Consider the following 25,678-nt stretch of genomic DNA (forward strand, 5'->3'; position numbering starts at 1 on the left):
TACTACTTACAACTTCTAAAGTATCCATTAGATTAAAAAGGTTTATGCAGTATCTGGTTCAAATCCTGTAACGGAAGCTAAACATTTTTCACAATACAGTGTTGATTCGACATATGGTAGCTGGTATCCATCATGCCATTTTGTAGGAAGTTATTATGAATTAAAATTTTCTTGTCAACTTAAAATATGAGCTAAACAAACTAAATTTATTGTAACTTGCAGCACCTAGAAAAAAAATTAGAATTCACAATGGAATTGGCAATGCAAATTTTCTTTGTCACTGTATGTAATAAAACTATGGCAAGATGCTTCACCTTGTCTATTAGACAGAACAATATAAATGATATAGATATGGATAGTACAACGAAAATAATTTGTAGGAACATTCTATTTTTTCAGGGGCGGATCAAAAGGTAATCTACTCCTACAAAGGTGGTGGAGCTATTGTAGCAGTTGACCTGCTTCGGAAAATGCATTTCTAGAGATTGGGGATGGCATCACCCATCCCTGAAAATGACAACCATTTTTAGGAGTGGGTGATACCCTCATCCACCCCTGAAAATTGATTTTTAGGGGCAAGTGACGCCATAACCCGCCCCTAAAATACATTTTAAGAATAGGTGATGGGCTGATCCGCCCCTACAAATGGTCTCATGCAAACAAATTCATAACTATTTCATATGATCTCGGATGAAGACAAACTTTATACCAAAATTGTATAGCTTGATGAGATCTAAAATTTTGTAGTTAATAAATTTTTTATTTAAGATCATTTGATAGTCCAAAAAATTATTATATGATCTCTAGTTTTAAAATCTACAAGTTTTTATTTGTTTTCAAAAAACCTCGGATGTATTTTTTTCATTTAAGATCATTTAATAGTCCAAAAAAATTATTATATGATCTCTAGTTTTAAAATCTACAAGTTTTTATTTGTTTTAAAAAAACCTTGGATGTAGAGTAGTTCTATATTAAAGTTGCATTGCTAATATCTAAAATTTTATAGTTTCTAAATTATTTATGTAAGACCGTTTAGAATCACAAGATCATTTACTAGTTGTACCTTACAGATGGCTATGATTATGTCATACAACTCAAGTTATACTTTCAAGTTTCCACAATATTAACCTTTATATACACCAGAATATATTTGGGATATTGTTTCTATACATAGTTCATAATAACATAGTGTAAAAGTTTCACTTTTTTAATTTTTTTGCTATATTTAAAGATTTAAATAAATTTTTGGAATAAAATAGAAAATATTTTTAGGGCGGGTGACGGTGTCAACCGCTCGTGCAAATTAATTTCTATGTTAATATAAAAGAACAACATGTCTCATAGAGTCACATGTGATTGTGTAGTGTGGTGGAGAGAAAGGTACACGCGAGGTTTGAGGTAAGTTGTTCGAACCTCAGTTTTGCCCAAGTGTGAACATTTCCTAAAAAAATTGTACCTCGGTAGCAGAGGGGCTTGTGGTGGTGGCTGGTTGGCTGGTATATTTTCTATTTCTTATTTTGTTGTTTTCAATTTTTCCTAACTTTTCATTATCTAAAATTTGATTTATAGGTCCGTCCCTACAAAACTATTTGTAGGGATAGGTGGTGCCATAACCCGCCTACAATTGCAATTGTAGGTACCCGTCCCTACAAATTGATTTTTAGTTGCAAAAGTAAGAGCGGCTAACCCATCCATAAAAATACATTTTTTCCCTTAAAAATCATTTTAAGTAGTGGAAGTACACGTAGAAAACCAAACTCAAAAGAAAACATCACGAAACACAACAATGCACCTAGTAAACACAAAAGTGTCATCCCTAGATTTGCTTGCTTCCTTTGCCATCTCACTGCTGCTCTTTGGCTTCTTATACTTTGTAGTTGTGTGATGGAATGTTTTTCCATAATTACAGGCTAATAATCAAAACTAAAAGTATATTTTCACCAGAATTAAATGCCTGGTGATATATGCTACACCATGTACATATTTGTAACAAAGATCCTAGCACTTAGCTAGCTCAACTAATCACCCAAAAATATTATAAAAAGATAATGAAACAGATTATAAACAACCTTTTTATTTCTTTTCTTTTTAATGGTTGAGCCCAAAATATGCCAAGAAAATCAATATAAAAAATGCTCCTATTTTTCAAATACAACATATAAAATCAAATAAAATAAAACCATATGAACATATATCTCTCCAAAACTACAAGACAAACCAATCTAACCCCCCCCCACCCCAAAAAAAAAGGGAAAATTCGATTCATGCCACCACAACTCCGTGAAATTGGGTTTCACGTTGAAAATCATGCCACTCAATGGCATCGATTTCAACATGAAATCAAAAATCGTGAAATTGTAGTGGCATGGATCCAACTGACCCAAAAAAAAACATAGCACACCTTCCTCCCTTGATTTTGCTTGCCTTGTCATCTCACCTCTAGTTTGTGCTGTTGTGCAGCTGTGTGGCACCGTCTCCTACAATTAACACACCAAACCTAACTGAAGAAAAGGTAGGAGTATATGTTTTCCAGCTAAAAAATCTGAAATTTGAAGGAAGCCATCCCATAAATATCCGGAAGATAATTTTACTCCCCACCCTGACCTAAAACCCTCCCCTCATCTTATCTTCTCGACGCCTCCCCACCCGGCGACCCCGCCTCTCCTCGAATCCTACCGCTGCTGTTTTCTTGCTTCCTTGCGTGCTGGCGGAGCAAGAGGCGGCCATGGCCACCACCACTGACGCCGCCGCGGTCCCGCCCGTGGAAGAAGAGAGCCCCGCCCCGGCGGCGGAGGCGGCGGCCGCCGCCGAGGGGGAGCCGACCAAGAAAGTCGAGGCGGCGGCGGCCGCCGAGGAGGAGAAATTGGAGGGGCAAGGTGAGGGGTTTGGGGGTCCGGAGGCCGAGAACGGCGAGGGGAAGGGTGCCGGAGGCGGGGAGGTGGAAGAGGCGGAGGAGGATGGTAAAGGTGGGAGCTCGGGCGCGGCGGAGGCCGACAAGGATGATTTCGGCGGGGAAGCTGTGGCGGTGCCCGCGCCAGCCGTGGAGTCCAAGTCGGACACCGGCGAATCGGTGGAGGCTTCCCCTGATGCATCGGAAGGTGGTGAGAAGGATGGATTGCGGGAGCAGCAGGAGGAAGGAGATGCTGCGGTAGAGGCCAAGGCTGTGGATAAGGTAGCGGATTACGCGGAGTCGGCAGTGGTCGAGGAGAAGCTGGAACCAGAAGAGGACAAGGCCGAGGAGGTAGGTTCTGGGACTGGAGATGGTGGCGAATTGGGCGATGAGAAGGAGGTTGAATTCTCTGCTGAGAGCATGGAGGTGACCAAACCAGAGGATAAGGTAGCCCCAGTTGCTGAAGCTAATGGAGAATTAGATGACAAGAAGGTAGCCAGTGATGATGTGGTGTCTCTGGGAGGTGAAGAAGCCCCGAAAGAATCAACTAACAAGGGTGCTGACGTTGAAGAGGAGGCTGCCAAGCCCGAGCCAGCCAGTGAGGCGAGTCCAGTGGTAAGTGAGCGTCATGAGTCAGATTTTGCTGCTTATATTGTTGATGCTACCATGCTAGTGGTGATGTAAACAAATTTAAATGATGCATCGACACAGATTCGGACTGATGGAAGCGAAGAGGAGCCTGCTCCTGCATCTGCAGGCAGTGTGGTTGAGGACAGCCCTGAGAAAGGGCAGAATGCAGAAGACCAGGCTGCTGCCAGGGAAGCCCCAAAAGAATCAACTAACAAGGGTGCTGATGTTGACGACAATGACGAGTCCGCCAAGCCTGAGCCGGCCAGCGAGGCGAGTCCAGTGGTAAATGAGCGTCCTCAGTCTGATTTTGTTGCTTATATCGTTGATGCTAGTGGTGATTTAAACAGATTTAAATGAAGCAGTCTGATTTCATTGCTTATATCGTTGATGCTGGTGATGTAAACAAATTTAAATGATGCATCGATACAGGTTGTGAATGCTGTAAGCGAAGATGAGCCTGCTCCTGCATCTGCAAACAGTGTGGTTGAGGATAGCCCAGAGAAATGGCAGAATGCTGAAGACCAGGCTGCTGCCAGTGAAGCCCTGAAAGAATCAACCAACATGGATTCTGATCTTGAATATGAAGACGCCGAGCCTCAGCTAGACAATGAGGCGAGTCCAGTGGTAAGTGAGCGTCCTCAATCTGATTTTGTTTCTTATAGCGTTGATGCTAGTGGTGATCTAAACAAATTTAAATGGTGCACCTCTCCAGGTTGTGAACGATGGAAGCGCAGAGGAGCCTGCTCCTGCATCTGCAAACAGTGTGGTTCAGGATAGCCCAGAGAAAGAACAGAATGCTGAAGACCAGGCTGCTGCCAGTGAAGCTGTGGAAGATGTTGGTGCCAAGAAACTCACAGAGGTTGAAAATGGTGCTGCTGCCCCAGAGTTGGTGCCAGAATCTAGCAATGACAATAATGGTGCTGATGAGACTACTGGTGCTACTGAGGTTGCTGATCATGAAGAGGAGGCTGGTGAAAGGGACATAGTTGTTGCGGAGGCTGTGGCAGATGATGAGGATGGAGTTGGCAACGAGGCTGATGAGGATGAGGATGGGGTGAACTCTGACACGAGTCCCGCACGGGTTGCTATCTTAGAGAGCTCTGAAGCTGCAAAGCAGATCATGAAGGAGCTTGCGGAAGGATCCTCTAGTGGTAGTGTGTCTGGCTCAAGAGACTTCAATGATAGCATGGATGGGCAGATTATGCTTGATGATTCAGAGGATGATGAGGATGATGATGGGGATGAGAAGGGATTTGATTCTGCTGCCCTGGCCGCCCTTCTGAAAGCGGCGACAGGTGGATCATCAGATGGGAAGATCTCAGTTGCTTCCCAAGATGGTTCTAGAATATTCACCATGGATCGACCTGCTGGTCTGGGTTCATCGGCAACATCTCTAAGGCCTACTGCTCCTCGACAACCTGCCAGGTCAAACCCATACAGCCCCTCGGAACTTGCAGTTACCGCTGATCCTACTGAAGAGATGACTGAGGAAGAGAAGAAGTTGCACGAAAAAGTTGAGTTGATAAGGGTGAAGTTTCTGCGTCTGGTTTACAGGTTGGGAGCTACTCCTGAAGAAACAGTAGCAGCACAAGTGTTGTATCGTTTGAACCTTGCTGAGGGTATTCGGCATGGAAGGCAGACCAACCGAGCTTTTAGCCTTGATAATGCACGGAGGAAGGCCTTAATTCTTGAAGCAGAGGGAAAAGAGGATCTGGACTTCTCATGCAACATACTTGTTCTTGGAAAGATTGGAGTTGGCAAAAGTGCAACCATCAATTCTATTTTTGGTGAAGAGAAGACCAGAACTGATGCCTTTAACTCAGCTACCACCAACGTACGAGAAATTGTAGGTGATGTGGATGGTGTCAAGATTAGAATCATTGATACACCAGGCCTTCGACCCAATGTGATGGACCAAGGATCAAACAGAAAGGTTCTTTCTGCTGTCAAGAAATTTACCAAGAAATGTCCCCCAGATATTGTTCTATATGTTGATCGTCTGGATAGTCTGAGCCGTGATCTCAATGATTTGCCTCTTCTGAAAACCATTACCGCTGTTCTTGGTTCATCCATATGGTTCAACGCCATTGTTGCGCTCACACATGCTGCCTCTGCTCCTCCTGAAGGCCTCAATGGTGCTCCCATGACATATGAGGTCTTGATGGCTCAGAGGTCCCACATCATCCAGCAATCCATCAGGCAGGCTGCAGGCGATATGCGTTTGATGAACCCAGTAGCCCTTGTTGAGAACCATCCTTCTTGCAGGAGGAACCGCGAGGGCCAGAAAGTGCTTCCCAATGGCCAAAGCTGGAGGCATCAGATGCTGCTTTTGTGCTACTCCTCAAAGATATTGTCAGAAGCCAACTCACTTCTGAAGCTTCAGGACCCTAATCCTGGGAAGCTTTTTGGGTTCCGTTTCCGCTCCCCGCCTCTTCCCTTCCTGCTATCCTCACTCTTGCAGTCAAGAGCCCACCCCAAACTTTCAGCTGAGCAGGGGGGCAATGAAGGTGATTCTGATATTGAATTGGATGATTATTCTGATGTGGAACAAGATGATGATGAAGAGGAATATGATCAGCTTCCACCCTTCAAGCCCTTGACCAAAGCTCAGCTTGTGAGGCTCACAAAGGAGCAGAAAAATGCATATTTTGATGAGTATGACTACAGGGTCAAGCTTCTCCAGAAGAAACAATGGAAAGATGAGATCCGCAGGTTAAAGGAGATGAAGAAGAGGGGAAAAACTGATCTGGATGATGATTATATGTATGCTAATATCACTGGTGAGAATGATCAGGACCCTCCTCCAGAGAATGTATCAGTTCCCTTACCTGACATGGTGCTGCCTCCTTCATTTGATTGCGACAATCCCACATACCGGTACCGTTTTCTGGAGCCAACTTCAACTGTCCTAGCAAGGCCTGTTTTAGATGCGCATGGGTGGGATCATGATTGTGGTTATGATGGAGTAAGCCTTGAAGAGACACTAGCTATCCTTAATAGGTTCCCAGCAAATGTAGCAGTTCAGGTCACCAAGGACAAGAAGGAATTCAGCATCCATTTAGACTCTTCCATTGCAGCAAAGCATGGGGATAATGCCTCATCGCTTGCTGGTTTTGATATCCAGACTGTCGGGCGGCAGCTTGCATATATTCTCCGTGGTGAGACCAAAATCAAGAATATCAAGAAGAACAAGACCACTGGAGGATTCTCAGTAACTTTCCTGGGGGACATTGTGGCAACTGGACTGAAGGTCGAGGATCAGCTCTCCCTTGGGAAGAGGCTGTCACTAGTTGCCAGTACTGGTATGATGAAAGCCCAAGGGGACACTGCATATGGAGCTAACTTGGAGGCACGCCTGAAAGACAAAGACTACCCAATTGGCCAGTCCCTGTCAACCTTGGGTCTTTCTCTGATGAAGTGGCGCCGGGACCTCGCTTTGGGTGCTAACTTGCAGTCACAATTCCCCATCGGAAGGGGCTCGAAGATAGCGGTCCGACTTGGTCTGAACAACAAGCTGAGTGGGCAGATCACCATCAGGACAAGCACCTCGGAGCAGGTTCAGATCGCACTTCTGGGTCTTGTGCCGGTCGCAGCTTCCATCTACCGGAGCTTCCGGCCCAGTGAACCGTCTTTTGCTTATTAACCTGTCAGGGACTACTTATTTGATCACAATATCGTTTCTCATCCTTTCCTAATGAACCATATTTCCTGTCATTTCAGTTCACTCTTTTGTAATTGGCAGATTGTTCCTGCCGTAATTTTGTCTGAAGAAGGTTGTGAGATTTGTCTGGAACTATAGCTGAATAATGTCGTGGGATCTATTATCCTTGTGTTTGTCAATCTATCGCGGTGTTACTATTCCTAAGACTATTCTGTACAAATCCAATAATGCTGCTTTGCTACTAGTGTTGATGTTGTGATTAGTGTTACTAGCTGGTGGTAGCGTGTCTTGCATCTGGCGGCTAATTTATATGATCTTTGTGGTTATCAGTCTAATATTCTTCTGAATTCAGAAACTGCTGGATCAACATGTTTCTGCATATGCATCATATTGAAGATCTGAACTTTTTATGTTTCTGGACATGTAACAGTAGTTGAAGTGCACACATTCACATCAGATTGTATATGTCATTCAAGATGCATCATGGATTCATGGGCTTGTAAAGAACAATGCTCATCAGCTTTTAGCTGATGCTAAATGATTGAATTGACCAGCCCCTTTCTTTTAGATTAGATGGTTGCAGTTGATCTGTTCATCCTATGCCTACAATCTCTGCGATTGCTCCTCGACATCGGCTCATACTGTACCTCTGCAATTTTACTCAGATATGATGTGATTGGTGTGGGTGCTCGCGTAGGCAGGCCAGCAGAGGAAGCCCTTGCCGTTAGATGCTCTATTTTCCCAGTTTTACTCAGATTTAGGTCCGCATTCATGATTTTCTTTACTTCCTGCTATGCTTCTTGTGATTGCTTCCTGCTTGGTGGAATTCTTGTGGTCAAATTCCTGCAGGTAGGCGATGGCAGTTATGTGCCTGGAGATGCTGCTTCCTCTGGACAATGACAGGTATTAAACAACTGAGCTTTTGCATCACCATCACTTCAGATGGAGTTCAGTATTGCAATGTGAGCTATTCCTTGACCTATGCAATTGTTAATCCACCTTTTTACTGGGATTTGTTTATTGGATTATATTGGTTTTGGGTGTTTGCCATTCACAAATACTTGTTTGAAGTGAAGTAAACAAAAATCTATATTGATGGGTGGGATGTGGATTCCTGTATTTGGCTAATAGAAGGGGAAATAGAAAAATGCACCAGGGCAACGAAAACAAAATTGAAAATACAAGGGCTAAGTTCACGTGGTCCAATGTGTTATTTTAATGTAAAGTGTTCTTTGGTGGAGTCATGTTAATGTCATATTAGCACACAAATAAAGTGGTTCTCTTGAACAGCTTTGTAGTGCAAGTGATGGAATTAGCATGCCAGCAAGACCATTCAAATTATAAGAAATGAGAGCTAATGCTATTTTCAGAAGTTGGACAATACAGAGCGCCCCGAGGAGGGCTGTGGCGAGAAGTACCACGGTGGCAGAGGAGGGGACAGCACAGATGATGCAGTGGAGTGGGATAAGGAAGAGAACTCGGCGTCCCCATGAGGAAGATGGGTGAAGGCTAAAAGTTATGCATTATACCTTTTTACTGTACTAAAGGTAAAAGTTACAAAACTGATCTATCATAATGTTTGTCTCTAAGTATGCAATTGACCATACTTTCTATTCTTTCATTTTTTTTCCTTTTCATGTTACATGTAACTGCTGAGAAAACCAAAGTTTTTCAGTTTCGTTTCAGCTAATATGCTCGCACTTTGACCTGGCTTTCTTCCTCAACCTCACCAAACACACCAATATTAAATGCATATTTTCATGGTACCAATATCAGATCGACTTGCTGCCCCCACCCTTCTGTGCACGACCAAATTCTAAGCTATTCTGCTACTGACACAATTATAATGTATTTACTTTTGTCTATGTTCTCTACTGTTGCAGTTATACTGATTTTTCTTTTACTGTATGAGATCCTAACATTGTGCAACCGCACGGTTAGGTCTTTGTAGCCCTAGTAGTGGAATGTATGTGTTGGTATAGTAGACATTGATCTTTTGTCGATTCAATGCTATTCTTCATTTGATTCAATCCGGTGTCTGTTTAAAAATCTCCCAATACAGGTTTAAATTAAGGTGTCTTTTCATTTGATCCTTTGCCCAATCTGCGTCACCTCATGGGATAAAATTGTTAGAACCTTGCCTTCATTTGCACCTTGAGCGAAGGCGATCCTTGTTGGCTCTCTTGTATGAGCAAAGCTTTGCGGACAGTGCCTAAATTGAAGCCCACGGTTACCTGCAGCATGGGATTTGTGCTTGATTTGGATGGAGATCAATCTGCCAAGTTTTCATTTGGTCAGTGGATTCGTAAGGTACACACCAATTTGGAAATTCTTTTGAATAAATCCAATACAGCACAAAGTTAACATTTTTGGTTGGAAGTTGATTAATGACGGTCTGGTCACAAAAGTAATAAAAAGATATCATTGAAATTTTTGGATACCTGCAAGCTAATGGGAAGGTCACCCTGCATCTCCAAGTGCGCCGTTTTAATTGGTGCGCCGATGAAAATAACCTTTCTTTAAACGGTTATGAAGTGTGGTCTTCTTCACACCGAGCGCATTGGCAAGATCCCTGATGGTTTTGCGCTCTCTCAAAGGCACATCTTTGATTGCTTCCATGTCTATTTCTACCTTTTTCCGACCACAATTTTTAACCAACTTGTTTCTCACACCTTCTATCCCACCATAATCCTGTCCATTGCGCCACACAAACTGCACAAGTCTAAGTGGCACACCAAATTTCAGTGCAATAAGCTTGGAAACTCCATGGCGCAGCACGGGAGGATCTGTCTTCGCCAACAGCTCTTGATATATGGCGATCTTCAAGTCATCCGAGTAGTATCTCCGTTTCTTCGCGTTTGAACCTGAACAACACAAATCAAATTTAAAATCTAAAAAGGACTAATCCAGATGGCAAGATAAACATGGTCACTATCAACTGTAGCACATCCGTCAAACATGAACAGAATGTAACATAATGTATGTTCTCTCTATCTACTATACCACCGCCAACAATAGGATCAAAGATGCTGTATCAAGTAATGAAGCGATCCGCAGCAAGTAAATTTCAGGTAACTTTCTCAACTTTTTGAATTTTTAGGTCAAGTAACATGCAAAAGATTTATGAACTTTCTGAATTTTTGAATCAGATGGGTTTGAATTCTCAGGTCAAGGAAACATCCAAATTAAAGAGTTATGAACTTTCAGCAGGGTCAATACATGATCTGTGTGCAACTAGGAGACGTGCTACAAGTACTGAAACCTAACCAATCAATAAACTTGCAAAGGACTGAAATTGAACCTAGTCCAGAAAATGAACCTATTTCTGAAAAACTGAGATTAAACTGAAACATGAGCTACAACTTCTGTACTGAGTAGAACAACTCGAAAATGAGCTAAACTGAATTTAACGCTGGAACAATCAATTGACTAATCTGAAAGCCCACAGCATCTAAAAAACAAAGACACGTTGATTTAAAATTACAGTATCGAAACTGACAATAGGAATACTACTTTTCCCTGACCTGCAGCAGCGTTACCTCCTACTCCACCATGTCCCATGGGTCCAGCCACATCTTGCTCATCTGCATCATCTAAGGAGCAAAGGGAGACGCTCAATCTCTCTGAAAGCAAAGAGAAGCGGACGCAGACAGCTCAGGAAATTCGCTTACCCTGCTGGCCGGCGGCACTCTCATCTCCTCCCCCTGAAGCCACTCCATCTCCTTGTTCTTGTGCAGGTACGACGGCAAAACGAGAACCAAGTCAGAGCAGGGAGCAAACATAAACAGGCACCGGCGTCTGGTTCATGATACTGAAGATTACCTCCATCTCCATCCTCCCGCGCCATGATGTCGAGCTCTACTATTTCGTGCGCAGGGCCATCCCAATCTATGGCGGGGGTGTTTAGGTCCAAAACGGGAGGCTCAAGGTTGAGGTCAAAGGGATGTGCCGCCATTGCTCTCAACTCTACACCGAACCTCCTACTGCATGCATAGGGTCGGGAGAGGCAGGCAGTGAAGAGATGATTTGATGATTTGAATGGGAGAGGGGGGCGACACCGCGACACATATAGGTACTGGTCGTGCTGTTGGTTCCAATGCAAACCTGCAGCTAATGATTCTGTTGGTTCCAAGGCGTGAGAAAACGCTTCGTTGCCTGGGTATTGACTGAATGGCCATGACCATGATAGTTTGATAGCTGCTGCATTGCATGCACGCGTGAACTCTGGCGGGTGATCGGAGAAGAAACGCTTCGTATGCACGCGTATTGATTGCTGCATAAACCACTAGCAACGATATAGTATAAAAATAGTTTGTTGCATATATTTTCGGTATTTCTGAAGGGCCATCTGATTGTTAACAGATATATATACTTGGTTATCAAACTACTCAAGAAACGACACAGTAAATTGAATTTGTGAGGACACAGAAGCCTTCTTAATCTACGATTAACACAATCCGAAAGCATTATTCCAACTAAAGAGATCACGTCAACTCAGCCTGTTATTCCCACGTTCACGTTACATAAAGCTCAACTTTCTCCACTGATCTGGCTCCGTTGCCCTCCAGCTTCTCCAACATTTGCTGAAGCCAAATAGATGTCACAGTAACCGGGTGGCTCGTGGATGAAGCACGAGATCACATCGCGCAGGGTCACAACACCGACAACCTCAAGGTCACCATCCACTACATATATACGGTGGGTTATTCTTGATGCAATGCTGTCGATGACGCTACCAAGGGAAGTGTCAGGGGCACAGGTGGGTGGCGGCTTCACCAGGCAGCTGTTCCCTGAATCAGGAAGAGTGGAACCTAGAGTCTTCATGAAGTCAATGACAGTAAGTTGCCTGTATTCAAGAAATCAATAAGGAAATTAAATGAGGAATACAAAGTACTAACGAAGAAAAACAACATAAGATGGCCTGACACCTGAAATTCGAAAATAAGTCAGGTCTAAGCAACAGAAAGCGAATATCCCTTATGCTCACACTGCCAACAAGTTTCCTTTTGGGCCCTTCCACTACTGGTACACCACCAATTTTGTTATCCTTCATGCACTTGAAAGCTTCTAATATTAGATCATCACTCTTCACGGTGATAACCTGAATAAAGCACAAAATTGCAATATCAGCATTTACCAAAATCTGTTGCAGACCAAATACACAAGGATGTTATATATATTGTAGTACTTTGCAGCTTGCAAATGTAAATTAATCAGAATACAATAGTCCTGGGGAATGGACAGGCTCTTGCGTTAAACGAGTGGAAGTTAACTGAAGCAGCAATCTAAGGAGACAAAATAACCTCATCAATCGACATAAAAGGAAGTCCCAAGTCTGAAAGAGGAAGTGCAGAAATGTAGTCAAACCAATCCCTTCCTTTACACTGCTGCAGTCCTTTGACGACACCAGTCTGAGTAATAAAGTTCCTGATAACAGGTTTGTCAGGCTCAATCACCGGGACATTTCTCAATCTGTACTTAGAGAGCAATAGTAGTACAGTAAGCATGGAGCTGTCTAATGTAATGGGAACGAAAGGAGACCAGCGGTATGACTCCACAATTGAACGAACCTGCAATAAAGTGAGAATGATTGAATGAGTACAAGCTAGCGGAGCTTACACTTAAAAAACAAATTATAATCATGCAATTTTCATCTTAAGTAAAGGGCCCCAACAAATGGCTGAAGTCCTTAGCTGTAATTCTATGGTAACAAAAATTCAATAAAGCGAATCAGTGAAACATTCACTTAAACTTCATATGAATGGATTCTTAAATTGATTAATTTTGACAAAACAGATTTACCATTACCCATGTAGTGCAAAAGTGTATACAATTCATGATAGAGTGGATGTCTTACTGTTGTTGATTTGAAAGGTTCTTGTTCAAGCAAAATTTTGTAGAAATCTTCTCCTAAGTGATCTGCAGCAGCTAAACTATCCTTTGCCACACCCTTTTCAGCGGTTAACCCACCAGCAACAGCAGCTCCTACTGCAGCTGCAGTCAAGCCAGCCACAGCAGCTGGGCCCGTTGCACCCAATGCTGCGACCCCCACTGCACCAACAGCACCCATTCCAACCCCTGCAGCAGTCGCCGATCCAGCAGACAGAGCAACAGAAGCAAGCTCAGCATTTTCTAGTACCCAAAGGATGATTGCTGAGTAATCAATAACACCAAGATACCGCCCTTGCCAATCAGCTAGGGCCCCAGGTTCTGGATTCAGCACGGGTGCTGCCCTTATGTTGTGTTCTGAGAGAATTCTCACAGCCTCAATAACAGAGGTGTCACCAGGAATTTCAATTACTGCACAGAAGAACATTGCAGATTAAGAATTTCAATTACTGCACAGAAGAATCTTGCAGATTATGGACAGTATAATAAACAAGATGGAATACATGAGACATAAACAATTGAGTAGATCATTTGGCATAAGTGGGTACCTCGGCCAGTAGGAACCTCAGGGAAGGATGAAACTGGAATCTGAGCAAAGGCAGCTGTCAGTGATTCTTGCAAAGATAGTGGCAGCTTCTTTTTGGATTGGATAGCTTCAAAGTAGGCATCACAGCTTGGGAATTCTGCATTTTCCTTGGACTGATCCATATCTACAAGAAACTTAGTCAAACAGAGATAATTTATCAACATATTGTCACCAACTTATTACAGATGCAGAACAAGCAGCAGCAGGATAATAAGGTTTGCCAGCATACTCAAGTAACGAATACAATTAACTCTGTTTGCAAGAACTACGTCTAGAATAGGCATCTCCTCAAAAGAACAGGGTGGCATTCCATCATGGCATTACAACAAACACCTTACAGGCATGGTTTGAACTTGAAGTAATCCATCGAAATCATTCCAACCCCCACAAGGCAAGGCAAGGAATAAAGGAAAATTTCCATCCGCTTTCGTAACAAGATGGATTGTTAACCACAGTACAGCAGAGCATGAGGTCTGTATCACCTTGGGCTTGGATGCAGGAACCTCCACGCAGAAGTAGCGCCCTCAAGAAGCGCCGCCGCTCCCCGGGCCAGGGAAAAGAACTGGGACGGAGGACGGACCAGGGCCAGGGGTGTGTGGTTTTGGCGGATCTGCGCCCACTGTACCCGTGGCTCCGGATTCTTGGACGGTGATGGGAATTCGGAAACGGTGGGCGGCAGCTTGGTTTCTTGGTTGCAATCCAGGGGCAGGGGGCGCGCCCGGATGGGAGGGCAAGAGAGGAGAGGCGGCGCGGCAGGAGTCGCGGGACGCCGGGACGAGAGATGGCGAGAGGCGACCGCACCACGTGTACGCCAGGTGGGGCCCCACGTGCAGCAGGATTGGAATGTGCCGGCGACAACTGCTACAGAGTACATTCCTTTCCTTTTGGGCCGGGCTCGTCATGTCAAGAGAAAGGCCTACGATCCCACGATTGGGCTGGCCCAGCAAGGACGAAGCCTACCCCTCGTTCCACAAGTTTGATTGGTTCGATGCCAATCTCTGCCAAGCCAAAATCTTGGCAAGTTAATATATTAGTTTATCAAAATTAGAGCACGCCAAAGTATTGGTAAGAAATTTAGGTTTGGTGCCAACCAATACTCTCTTCTCTTGTAGGTTTAAGAGATTAGTAATTTGCCAAATTTTTTGTCATAATGACCAATTTCTATGCATGAACCAATTGATAGCCAAATCTTATTGGCATGATAAAAAAATTGATAGCAAACCAAGCATGCTCTAACTCCTAGATATATTGACAGAGGCCACATTTCCACCTGAACTTGAAAACGGGCCATTTTGAACTCCTCACACAGTCAAAACCAAGCACGTGGAATAAGGTCTCGACGGCTTTCTCCTACCTCGACGACATCCGTTCCGGCGTTGACGATGGCCAAGTGAGAGCTAGTTCTGCCAGATCTGAAGGTTCTCTCCAGATCTTTGCAGTTGGTGTGTCAATCAGGAGATGCAGTTGGCTGTCCTTTGTTGTGGCGACTTTGACCTCTTCTTTCAATATACTCTGCGACAAGATTCGGTTTATTCAACCCTCTGTTTTGGTGGTGAAGGATTGCAAGCCTGTGTTGCTTGGAGTGTTCTCCCAGCCGATGTTCTTTCTGTGGTTGCTAGATCTCATTGCAAGCAGCGAGTGGTTTTTGCGGTCTTTAAAGCCTTGTGTGGCGATGGCGTTTGCAGGTGTCCCTTTCTCTTACTGCCGTTTCAGTGTATTTCTCAAACTCCGGTGGACGACGAACAATCGGAAGAAGTCAGTGTAATTTTATTTTTTTTATGCCGTCTTGTGTAAAGTTGTTCTTCCATTGTACTACCAATTGTTTTCCTTGATATGAATCAGATATGAGACATCTTTTTGGTGTCTTTCTAAAAAAACCAAGCACGTACCCCTCTCTAACCCCATTCCACCCTAGATTTGTCCTAGCTGGCGCTAGGTCACCATACTGACGTGTTCCGAAACCAGACGACGTGTTGCTTGGACCCACCTGTCATTGTCTTAGCTAGTAGGGAAAAGTCCTATTTTCAACCCTAAACTTTCCCGAGAGTCCGATTTTCAACCTCGAACTCCAAAATCAGACATAATGCATCCTTGAACTAACGAAACCGGGCAAATTTCCCCCCTGAGCCGAATCCACCCCGATTTTTGCCTCGTCACCCGTCCGACGTGGACTTCGTCGCCCAGTCAGCCACTTGAATGGGCTTTTGACCCTGCGCGGCCCACTCAGAATTTCCCCACCCACTCCAGAACCTTAACCCTAGAGGCGGCGGCGACCACCACGGCGGCGGCGCCCCCGGCGGCGAGCACGGCGACGGCGGCCTTGATGGCGACATCCAGGAGCTCGAGGAACTCAAGCACCTCCTCCCGAGCATGGAGCGGCTACAACATCGAGGATTACTCCTCGCCCATCCCTTACCGCGAGCGACCTCTGGAGTATGAGCCGGCGGTGAACTGCAAGTGCGGAGCCAAGGCAGCAAGGTGGATTTCATGGAGTGACGAGAATCCAAGACGAAGGTACCTAAAGTGCTTCTTTGCACGGGTGAGTTGATATACCAGTAGTTTCAGTGTCTGTTTGTAGTTGTTTTGCTTCAATTTGTTCTTGGCCATGGCTGATGTCTTAGTAACATCTACCTTTGCCTTCTGATGCAAGGCAACAATTTTAATATTATGTGAACCGGCTGAAATAAATTGTTAAGTAAATAAACAATTTTCATACCTTTGACTTTGATGGAGCCTTACTCCTTTTCCTTTTGCTTGTACCACCTGCTGTACTAGAAGAGCTGTACTTGGTACTTGACATGATGAGCTTGGCACTTGGACCTGATGCTGCTGCTGCACCTGAAGCTGCTGGTCCTGATGTTGCTGCTGCACCTGAAGCTGCTGGTCCTGAAGCTGATGGTGGACCATTTCTCTTACTACAAGTTGCTCTGTTGTGGCCAACACCTTTGCAAGTCCTGCATCTTATGACTGTCCCAACCTTGCACATTCTTGTACTCTTTGGTTTTTCAGTTGAGTCCCTTCTCCTTTCTTTCTTGAATTGTTTCTTGCCATTGAATTTCATCCCCAAAGCAAATTTAGGTACTGCATCCTTTTTGCTAAACCTTGGGTACTGGCTAGCTCTTCTTTCGCCCTCTGCATCACTGCCATCTTCAAATGACTCATTGTCATCATCACTACTATCAACATAAGGGGTGGCATGACCATCATCTTCTATCACACTGCAGTCACCAACTTGAGTCTTGGGTCCATCAACAAACACATCATCTAACTGTGCAGCTCTACCTGATCTAATCTTCTTCTTGAACACCTTAAAATTCCTGAGAATCTCTTTGGCCTCATCATCCTCACCTGATGTGCAGCTATCTCCAGTCAAGTACTCACTGTCAGAGCTAGACTTGTCACCATTCTTAGGTCCACTATCACAAACTTTTGCCTTACCCTTGCTAGGGCTATAAAACTCCTTGACAAACTGAATCTGCTTATCAATTTTCTCTCTGCTTTCAGTAATTAATCGCTTCACAGCTGCTGAACCAGCTCCCATGTCAACATCTTCAGGCACTGCCTCTTCCTCCATGCTGCCTTCTTCTTCTGAGCCTGTATCACAGCCTAACTCAGCTTCATAATCACTATCTTCTTCTGAGCCTGATTCAGATTTATCCCGTGTAGCTGGGGCCTCAACAAATACATCTGCAACGCAATATTCTTCTGTGCTATTTGCCATCTCAATGCAAGTATTGTCATCCACAATAGCTCGCAGACCAGACTTAAGCTCCTTCCCAGGTACAAGCCAGTGCAAAAGGGTTCCATCGAGTACTACACAATGATCTTTCAAATGACCTACAAGCTCTGGAAGTGAAACTTTATCTCAATCTATGTATGCCATTGCAACATTTCCACCACAATACTGCAGATCAGACCCAGACTTTATGAACTCCCCGTTGAAATGAAACCTAACTGGGAGAGTTCCCAACACATCCATGTCGCTGCTGTGCACAGGAGAAGCAAAAACCCATAAAAACCGGCAATCCCGACCTTGCATAACTCTAATCCCTAAGATCTAGCCCATCTCCTACACTGGAATCGGTTTGCAGCACTCACCGGTTTGGTGCAGCCCTCAGATCTCGAGCAGCATCACCAGCCAATCGCGGATTCGATGAAGATCAGGGCCGCCGTCGCCGTGCTCGCCGCCGGGGGCGCCACCGCCGTGGTGGTCGCCGCCGCCTCTAGGGTTAAGGTTCTGGAGCGGGTGGGGAAATTCTGAGTGGGGAGGGACCACAGTGGCCGCGCGGAGTCAAAAGCCCATTCAAGTGGCTGACTGGGCGACGAAGTCCACGTCGGACGGGTGATGAGGCAAAAACCGGGGTGGATTCGGCTCAGGGGGGGAATTTGTCCGGTTTCATTAGTTCAAGGATGCATTATGTCTGGTTTTGGAGTTCGAGGTTAAAAATCGGACTCTCGGGAAAGTTTAGGGTTGAAAATAGGGCTTTTCCCTAGCTAGTGGCAGCCTCCTTCGGAGAGCGACGCAGAGTTCGAAGAGCAGTCGCCATCCTCAACCGCGTCGTCGGAGTTCGAGTTCTAGATGGTCGGCAAGAGCCTGTCTGTGTTCCCAGCCCTAGCCCCGCTCACCGCCGAAGAGCTCTTCTTCGGCTGCATCGTGCTCCCGCTCCACAACATCCAAGCGGCAGAAGAAGTCCATTAACGTGTACAATAAATAGAAATTCCTGATATTTGTATAATGAGCGTGCGTGATAAATAGAAATCCCCCATATTTATACTATGAGTTTTTCTACCTAGATATTTCCCTAGTAAATATTGCGCTGTCCGAGAGTTGGAAACGAAATTCAGCAAGAAGCAGAATGATCGTATTAATGCCACGTAATGCCCAAGGGAAATTAAACAAGACATCTTTGCATCATATGGAACAAACCAACTAAAAAATGGTGTTACAATCAGAATGAACTGACAGGTTAAATTATTGTATCTGAATGAACAAATGGAATGGAATGGCATTTTCACAAAAAAAAAAAGAAATGGAATGGGATAAACCTACATTGTCACAACTTTTTTACATCCCTGATTTATTTGTCAATCGCATCGGTTAGGTGCCAAGGTCAACAAGTCGTCGATGGTTCTCCCACCGCACTGCTCCCCGACGTAGCTCGCGACGGCGGCCATCACCGCCGCGCGGAACTTGGGGTCGGCGACCGCCTCCTGCATGATGTTGGCCACCGGGACGACGGTCTGGCTCGACGCCGCAGCAGCCGGCGCGCCGCCGCTCGATGGATAGCGTCGAGGCGGCAGCACGGCCACGGGCCGTACGAGCAGCGGCGTGTCGTGCGCCCGAGCGGTCGTGGCAGTGCCTGTCGCGTCCGCTTGCGCAGACGTCGAGGCGGCGGCGGACGCGAGCATGGCAGACGCCATCGCGGCGGCGTAGGGCGTGAGCGGGTGGTTGTGGGCGCCGTCGTAGGTGGTGACCAGCACGGACATGTCCCGCGCGCACCGCTGCACCTTCTTCCTGACGGGGCAGTCGGGCGCGCCGGTGCAGCGATAGTAGGCGCGCGGGCACGGGTTGCCCTTGGACACCTTCTGGCCGTACTTCCGCCACTGGCACCCGTCGTTCACCGTCGCCGCGCTGCAGCGCGCGCGGAAGGACACGCGGTCCGCCGGCGGCCTCTCCTGCCGCGGCGGCGCCGCCGGCAGCATCAGCGCCTTCTGCTTGTTGCCCCCGCTGGTGCCGCGCTGGTCGTCGTCGCTCGCGGCCCTCTGCCGCTTGGTGCCGGCGGAGACGACGGCGCGGGCTGGTGGCTCGCTGCTGTCGCAGCGCAGCCCAAGGGCCAAACCGGCGGCGGCAATGGCCTCGTCGTCCCCGGCGTGCGCTCGCAGCTTTGCACCGACGATGTCCCCTCCTGTGGCGCGGCAACTTGCGCCGATCGCGTTCGTCGGCCCCAGGCTAAGCGTGAGAAATGGCCCGGCCGGTTCGTCGGCCAAGTTCATCTGGGCACATATGTATGGTATATTTTCAGTAAATTGAGAAAATTAGTGAAAATCTCTTTGGGTCAAAATTGAATAAAACAAGCTGCTGATTCTCCTTACTAATAAGTAACAATAGCAAAGAAAATAGAACTTCAGAAAACCCGGGAAGAAAGGGAGCAAATTAATGCTAAGTTGCAGGGATGAGAAAAATGATGGCAGCTAGCTCTACCTTGTCTGCACCTCTCACCATCAGCTCCTTGAAAACAAGAGTCTTGAGCTCCATCAGCAAGCACCTTTTCTATCTTCTCTAGCACCCTTGCTTCTTTTCTGCATATGCAGCCTGCAGGCTCTCCTGTGTGCCTACATATAGGCCAGCCGTGCCGTGTGGCCCTATCTATCTATTACCTGAAAACGTCAAAAGCTGACCAATGCAAACTACGACCCTGTACTGCGGCTTCTCGTTATTAAAAAGAAGAAGGTAAATAAACAAGCCGCAGCGCACGCGCGAGCGTGTGGCATGGTCTTGATCAACTCGGTCCTGATCCGGCAACAAGTTGGTAAGAAATTCTTCAAAGGATCTATTTGGGGTGGGTGGTGCCAAGAAGAATTTTCCTGTGTCCCCGACCTTTTTCAAGAAAAGAGAGAGAATTTTCCTGTGTCAAGACGAGAGTAATTAAGAGTAGTTGTTGCCAAGGCATGTAGCTGACCAAATCTGGGGGTAGAATTAGAGGTGCAAATGGGTGATCTTTAGATGCACTCCAACTCTTTTTAGTTCAAATATTTGTACTACTTCTTCAAATCTTATTTTTAAAAAATAGTATAAATATTTAAACTAATAAAGATTGGAGGTGCGCATAAGGATCACCCATTTGCACCTCTAGCTGGAATTGTCCCTGTCTAGCCGATTGCCAGATTCAAATAAAGTTTCTCAAAAAGGTGCTACACGTAATTTTGATTCATTTGAGGGTTGTTTAATTTGCTACCACATAATTTTAGGCCAACTCGCCGATCTCAGCCGACGGCAGCACACGGACGTGCATGTACGTCAGCACGTGCATGTGTTCTAGCATGCGGCACGGCACTACTGGTCTTTGTTGGCGACCAACTGCAACAAGGCATCCATCCTCCCATTTCCCATTGAGCTTGTAACAAGGCGCGCGTGCGTGCAACCTGGTAAAAGAATCACGTGGAAAATGCTTTTTATTATAAACATGACTCGAACATGAATTACACTCTTTGTCACAAAATAATATAATGGCGTGATCTAACTTGGGCATGCATGGTTAGTTTGCAAAACTAGTCTTAGTTTGATTCCCAATCCCTCAAATACTTGTATATATAATGCTAACACCATTGTACGATGAACGCCTGGCCTGCTTGGTCGTTTCACCCTTATCTTTCCTGCGCGTAGGGTTCACGGTGATGTGTACATGCATGCTAATTAAGAGATATATAGTACTTTCAAATGTTCATAAAATCACAATCATATATAAAATCACAAAAGTTGTAATTTCTAGTTGAAGATTATTACAGTATTTGAACCTTTCTGGTCCGCCTTAAATTGTGATGCGAGGGACTAGCACGCTAAACTTTCTATTTTCGCGGCCTTCGACGCCGGCCCTTCATCAGTTAGCATAAAAGAATGTATAAAACAAAAACAGTGCCGTCTACATCACTAAAAGGTATTAATTAAGCAATGAAACAGCTTAACTGGAATTCGTTCACGACCATACAAGAAATCGAATTTTTTTTCTGCCTCTGAGTTTGACTTGTCCATGGCCATCAATTTTTTTTCAGGCGCAAGTAGTCAGCGCTGACGAACAGGAAGAGGATAACGTAGCAGCATATACATACATGATGCTAGCTGTTGCCTTCGATTTGCACTGGCACTAGTATTTCCGTCAAACTCGAATATGGTTTCAGAATGTATAGCTGTCATCAGGTTGAGTTTCCGCTAGGCCGGTTCGGCGGTTCTTGGCAAGAAATTCTGACTTGTCTCCTGCCGTCATGATTAATCAGTACATGTATTTTCCCATTCTACGAGTACAAGATGTCTTAGGGTGTTCTGTGTTGAAGGCTGGAATTAATAATGATGGAGTCTTCTGATTTCTAATTCTAGAGGTACGGTTCTCAAGAATTCAAATCATATACCTTCTAAATGCATGAGACTAGAGGACTACATGAGGAAACTGATCAAACAATCTCTTGTTCCAATCTTACCTTGAGTTCACTATAACAAAGCCCTTACAGATTCGAAATGAATATATGGATTGCTAGTCTGGAGTACAAGTGAGAAAGTTATGCTGATTGGGAAATGTTTACATGCTTTAGTTTTATAGTGGAGCAATCGATTTAAAACTAGGTAATCTGGTTTTGAAAACTAAAGTATCCGTTAATTTTGGAATCAGGAGTTGTAGACATGTTCTCAGTTAGTTTTTTATGTATATCTTTTGTATAAACTAGACTATTGCCCCATCATATAAATTTCAATGTGGCTGATTGTGGGTTAATCCAATCGAATATTCCAGAGGCAGATCCACTGGGTCTAGATCCCACAAACAATGGAGCCCCCCTTGTCCCCTCCATTTTTTAGAAGAAAGGAGGAGGAAGAAGGGGAGGAAGAAGAAAGGAAGAGAGAGAAACAAGAAATAAGCTCCCCCTCCCCCCTAGGGTCCAAGGTCGTTCACAAGGGCTAGTAGGGGTGGAGTTTGATACAACACGATGAAGTTTTGCAATCCTACATGCACTCCAACTGAAATATTCTAAATATTTTTTAGATAAACCTAGGCTTGGCCTCAAAAGAGGCTACAACCGCTTATTAAAAAGTTTACAGCACACCATCTACGATCACACATTGACATGATTATAAAAGACGACATAGCCAATCCAAAAGTTTGATGAAGATGCTTATTAAAAATCAATCCTATTACTAAACCTCCAATCATTGTTGGCAAATAACTGCATGATCAGGACCTCCATGGTTTGATATACCTTCTGAACCGCCTTCTTGTCTTCTTCACGCCTTTGTAATTGTGCCCAGAGTCTGAGCCAATGAGTACTCGATATAGTACTTGCAAATAAGTTTTAGTTGGAGATTTGTTGAACACCACACCGTTCCTACTAAGCCAAATGGCCCAACATAAAGCAGATGTTCCTACTAACAGTTGTCTTTTTTATCTTTGTTCCAATGCCCCTAAGCCAATTACCAAACAAATGAGTAATGGTTTGAGGCGCGGATGTAAATTAAAGGAAAACTGTACGGCTCTCCATAGGAACTTTGCGACATGACACTCAAAAAAGAGATGTTGAATAGTTTCATCACTAGAACAAAAGCAACACTGTTTGTTACCATTCCAATTCCATCTTACTAGATTGTCTTTAGTAAGAATAACACCTCTCTTTAAATACCACATAAATATTTTAATTTTAAGGGGTATTTTTAGTTTCCACAAATGTTTGTCAAACTATACATTACCATTGCTAATAAGTATATTATACATTGAGCTAACAGTAAACATACCAGATTAATTCAGGTTCCAACGAAAGACATCAGTATTATCATTTAAATGAACATAACTAATGCGAGCAACCAAATCATGCCATAAAGAAAGTGTATGACCTGTCAAAGTTCTTCTAAAGGACACATTGGGAGGTACAAATAATGATGCTACAATCGCATGCTTTTTTCTGCACAATATTAAAAAGGGCAAGATATTGCTCTCTAAGTGTAAGATTGCCCAACCACTTGTCCTCCCAAAAATATATTTGATTACCATCATTTAATTGGAAGGAGCCATAGTTCGTGAATGTATCTTTAACTTTCATGAGATCTGCCCAAAAATGAGTCCCCCCGTTTCTTTTCCACTTGAGAAATAGTCTGGTTCTTTAAATACTTATTCCTTAATAAACTTTGCCAAATTCCCTCTTCATTGATAAGTTTAAAAAGCCACTTACTTAACAAGCACCTATTTTGTATATCAAGGTTCTTAATGTCTAACCCACCAATTTCTTTTGCCTAGCATAGAATACTCCATTTGGCTAATCGATATTTCTTCTTACGTTTGTCAGATTGCCAAAAAAAACCTTGACATATAGTAATCCAATTTTCAAGTACCCTTTTTGGGACTTAAAAAAAGGATTACATAAACATGGCTAAACGAGTTAAGACTGAATTTATTAGAATGAGCCATCCTCCTACCAACATATGCTTCCCTTTCCAACTACTTAATTTTTTTTTCAAACTTCTCCTCTACAATCCTCCAATCTGCATTGCTAAGCTTTCTATGCATTGGAATGCGAAGATATCTAAAAGGATACTTCCCAGATTGACAACCAAATAATTTTGAGTACTGTTGTTCCAACTCTTTATCTTGTCCAAAACAAAATATTTCACTCTGTGGAATTCAATTTTAAGACCTGATAACTGCTCAAAAGCACATAATAACATCTTCATGTTAGTTGCTTTTTCAATATCGTGGTCCATGAAAAGGATGGTGTCGTCATCATACTGCAAGATAGACAAGCCGCCATCTACAAGATGAGGAACAATCCCCGTAACCTAACCCTCATCCTTAGCTTTGTTTATTAGGATAGCTAACATGTCGACAACAATATTAAACAAAATGGGTGATAGTGGATCATCTTGTCTCAGGCCTTTCAATGTTTGAAAGTTTTGTCCTATCTGATCATTGATTTTGATTCCCACATGACCCCCTTGGATGAAAGATTTGATCCATTCACACCATTTTTGTGAGAAACATTTCATTCTCAGTGTTTGTTGGATGAAACTCCATTTTACTTTGTCATAAGCTTTCTCAAAATCAATTTTAAAGATGACTCCACTTTATTTTTTCCTGTGTAGTTCATGGATGGTTTCGTGTAAAACAACGACCCCCTCAATGATATTCCTACCAAGAAGAAAAGCAGTCTATGTATGACTAATAATCTTCTGTGCAACCATTGAGATTCTATTAGTAGCTACTTTTGTGAAGAATTTAAAGCTAATATTAAGCAAACAGATGGGTCTATATTGCTAAATTTTGATACCTTTGTTACACTTTGTAAGTAAGATAATTGTTCCAAAGTTGAGGCTGTAGAGAGGTAACTTAGAGGACAACGCCATTAGGTCACCCTTAATCGTATCCCGAAATGCCTGATAGAATTCAGCTGGGAAACTATCAGGCCATGGAGATTTATTATGTTCCATTTGAAAAATAGCCTCTCTCACCTCTGCTTCTATGAACTCCGAAGTTAGGATCTCATTTTCATTATCTGTTACTTGGGGAATATCATCTATCTGAGTCGCATCCAGGTTAAAATTATTATTATCTTGTGAACCAAAGGGACCTTTATAATATATGGTGATGTATTTCTTTAGTTGCTCATCACCCCTTATTATATGCTCCCCATCTTATACCTGATAGGTCATCGATTTCCTGATTTTACCACCATTAGCAATCAGCTGAAAATACTTGGTGTTTGAGTCACCTTCTAGTAACTTCTTAACTTTTGCCCTCTGGTACCACTTAATTTCTTCCTCTCTATTGATTACTAATTCTTTCGGGTTCCATGAAAGGAGCAGTTATGATAAGGTCGAGCGAAGCTAACTACTAAAAAATAAGGAACCCAAAACTACACCAAGCAAGTATTCAAGTACAACTAAAGTAAAAGGAAAGTGTGCACGTTACCAAGAAAGACAAGGAAGTCACTGGAACTCAAATTAACTTCATTCCTCTAAGTACAACATGGCTTCACTATAAGTAGTTGAGTTACTCGCAACTACTTCTTTTGAAGAGTAAGTACAACATGGCTTCACTGTAACTAGATGAAGTGAAATACTCAACAAAGCTTGTGAAACTAGTTGATTTAAATAAAATATAATTTGAAAGGATTTGTTGGACTTGATCCATAGAATTTCCCAAGAATGCTAGTGGTCAAATGCATACGAAAACGATCACCAACAGGCATAATCACTTTGATATTTTTACTTGCACACTAACCGCATCTGGCTCCTACAATATATAGAGTTGTGTGTGTGTGTGTGCGCGCG

The 25,678-nt window shown here is 43.9% G+C and overlaps 3 protein-coding genes and 1 pseudogene across 6 annotated transcripts; 1 reads left to right on the forward strand and 3 right to left on the reverse strand.

Moving 5' to 3' along the window:
* The first annotated feature begins 2,571 nt into the window (after window positions 1-2,571).
* Window positions 2,572-7,425, forward strand: LOC120673252 (translocase of chloroplast 159, chloroplastic-like). 3 transcript variants are annotated; one of them, XM_039954012.1, is made up of 4 exons: window positions 2,572-3,505; window positions 3,602-3,802; window positions 3,950-4,144; window positions 4,233-7,425. In XM_039954012.1, the coding sequence occupies exons 1-4, from the start codon at window positions 2,726-2,728 to the stop codon at window positions 7,161-7,163; spliced, it is 4,107 nt and encodes a 1,368-aa protein (XP_039809946.1). In that variant the 5' UTR covers window positions 2,572-2,725; the 3' UTR covers window positions 7,164-7,425. The 3 variants fall into 3 exon arrangements, with proteins under 3 accessions (XP_039809946.1, XP_039809947.1, XP_039809948.1); XM_039954013.1 differs by lacking the exon at window positions 3,602-3,802 and having other exon boundaries at window positions 2,593-3,505; XM_039954014.1 differs by lacking the exons at window positions 3,602-3,802; window positions 3,950-4,144 and having other exon boundaries at window positions 2,593-3,505.
* A 1,270-nt stretch (window positions 7,426-8,695) lies between these two features.
* On the reverse strand, window positions 8,696-11,191 carry LOC120673254. Its single transcript, XM_039954015.1, has 5 exons — window positions 11,004-11,191; window positions 10,853-10,909; window positions 10,706-10,774; window positions 9,623-10,045; window positions 8,696-9,456 (listed from the first exon to the last, which is right to left on the reverse strand). Exons 1-4 carry the CDS (start codon window positions 11,134-11,136, stop codon window positions 9,669-9,671), a joined length of 636 nt encoding a protein of 211 aa, XP_039809949.1. The 5' UTR covers window positions 11,137-11,191; the 3' UTR covers window positions 8,696-9,456; window positions 9,623-9,668.
* Window positions 11,192-11,478: 287 nt separating this feature from the next.
* LOC120673593 lies at window positions 11,479-14,123 on the reverse strand (annotated as a pseudogene). The gene is made up of 6 exons (XR_005674696.1): window positions 13,995-14,123; window positions 13,619-13,790; window positions 13,039-13,481; window positions 12,485-12,751; window positions 12,110-12,282; window positions 11,479-12,027 (listed from the first exon to the last, which is right to left on the reverse strand). The product of XR_005674696.1 is annotated as an SNF1-related protein kinase regulatory subunit gamma-1-like (transcript).
* Window positions 14,124-18,589: 4,466 nt separating this feature from the next.
* LOC120676311 (WRKY transcription factor 72B-like) lies at window positions 18,590-19,950 on the reverse strand. Its single transcript, XM_039957547.1, has 2 exons — window positions 19,859-19,950; window positions 18,590-19,650 (listed from the first exon to the last, which is right to left on the reverse strand). Exons 1-2 carry the CDS (start codon window positions 19,910-19,912, stop codon window positions 18,742-18,744), a joined length of 963 nt encoding a protein of 320 aa, XP_039813481.1. The 5' UTR covers window positions 19,913-19,950; the 3' UTR covers window positions 18,590-18,741.
* Window positions 19,951-25,678: the final 5,728 nt, after the last annotated feature.

This window comes from Panicum virgatum, chromosome 5N, assembly GCF_016808335.1.
Source record: "Panicum virgatum strain AP13 chromosome 5N, P.virgatum_v5, whole genome shotgun sequence".
In the NCBI taxonomy this organism is placed as follows: Eukaryota; Viridiplantae; Streptophyta; class Magnoliopsida; order Poales; family Poaceae; genus Panicum; species Panicum virgatum.

What these genes read in the sequence shown, in the direction of transcription:
- LOC120673252 (XM_039954012.1), top strand. Translation starts at nt 2,726, where the DNA reads ATGGCCACCACCACTGACGCCGCCGCGGTCCCGCCCGTGGAAGAAGAG. An exon ending in CCAGTGAGGCGAGTCCAGTG is followed by an intron (nt 3,506 to 3,601) that starts GTAAGTGAGCGT and finishes GCATCGACACAG; the next exon opens with ATTCGGACTGATGGAAGCGA. An exon ending in CCAGCGAGGCGAGTCCAGTG is followed by an intron (nt 3,803 to 3,949) that starts GTAAATGAGCGT and finishes GCATCGATACAG; the next exon opens with GTTGTGAATGCTGTAAGCGA.
- LOC120673254 (XM_039954015.1), bottom strand. Translation starts at nt 11,136, where the DNA reads ATGGCGGCACATCCCTTTGACCTCAACCTTGAGCCTCCCGTTTTGGAC. An exon ending in GCGGGAGGATGGAGATGGAG is followed by an intron (nt 10,910 to 11,003) that starts GTAATCTTCAGT and finishes TACCTGCACAAG; the next exon opens with AACAAGGAGATGGAGTGGCT. An exon ending in AGGAGGTAACGCTGCTGCAG is followed by an intron (nt 10,046 to 10,705) that starts GTCAGGGAAAAG and finishes TGTGTTGTTCAG; the next exon opens with GTTCAAACGCGAAGAAACGG.
- LOC120676311 (XM_039957547.1), bottom strand. Translation starts at nt 19,912, where the DNA reads ATGGAGCTCAAGACTCTTGTTTTCAAGGAGCTGATGGTGAGAGGTGCA. An exon ending in TGGTGAGAGGTGCAGACAAG is followed by an intron (nt 19,651 to 19,858) that starts GTAGAGCTAGCT and finishes ATATGTGCCCAG; the next exon opens with ATGAACTTGGCCGACGAACC.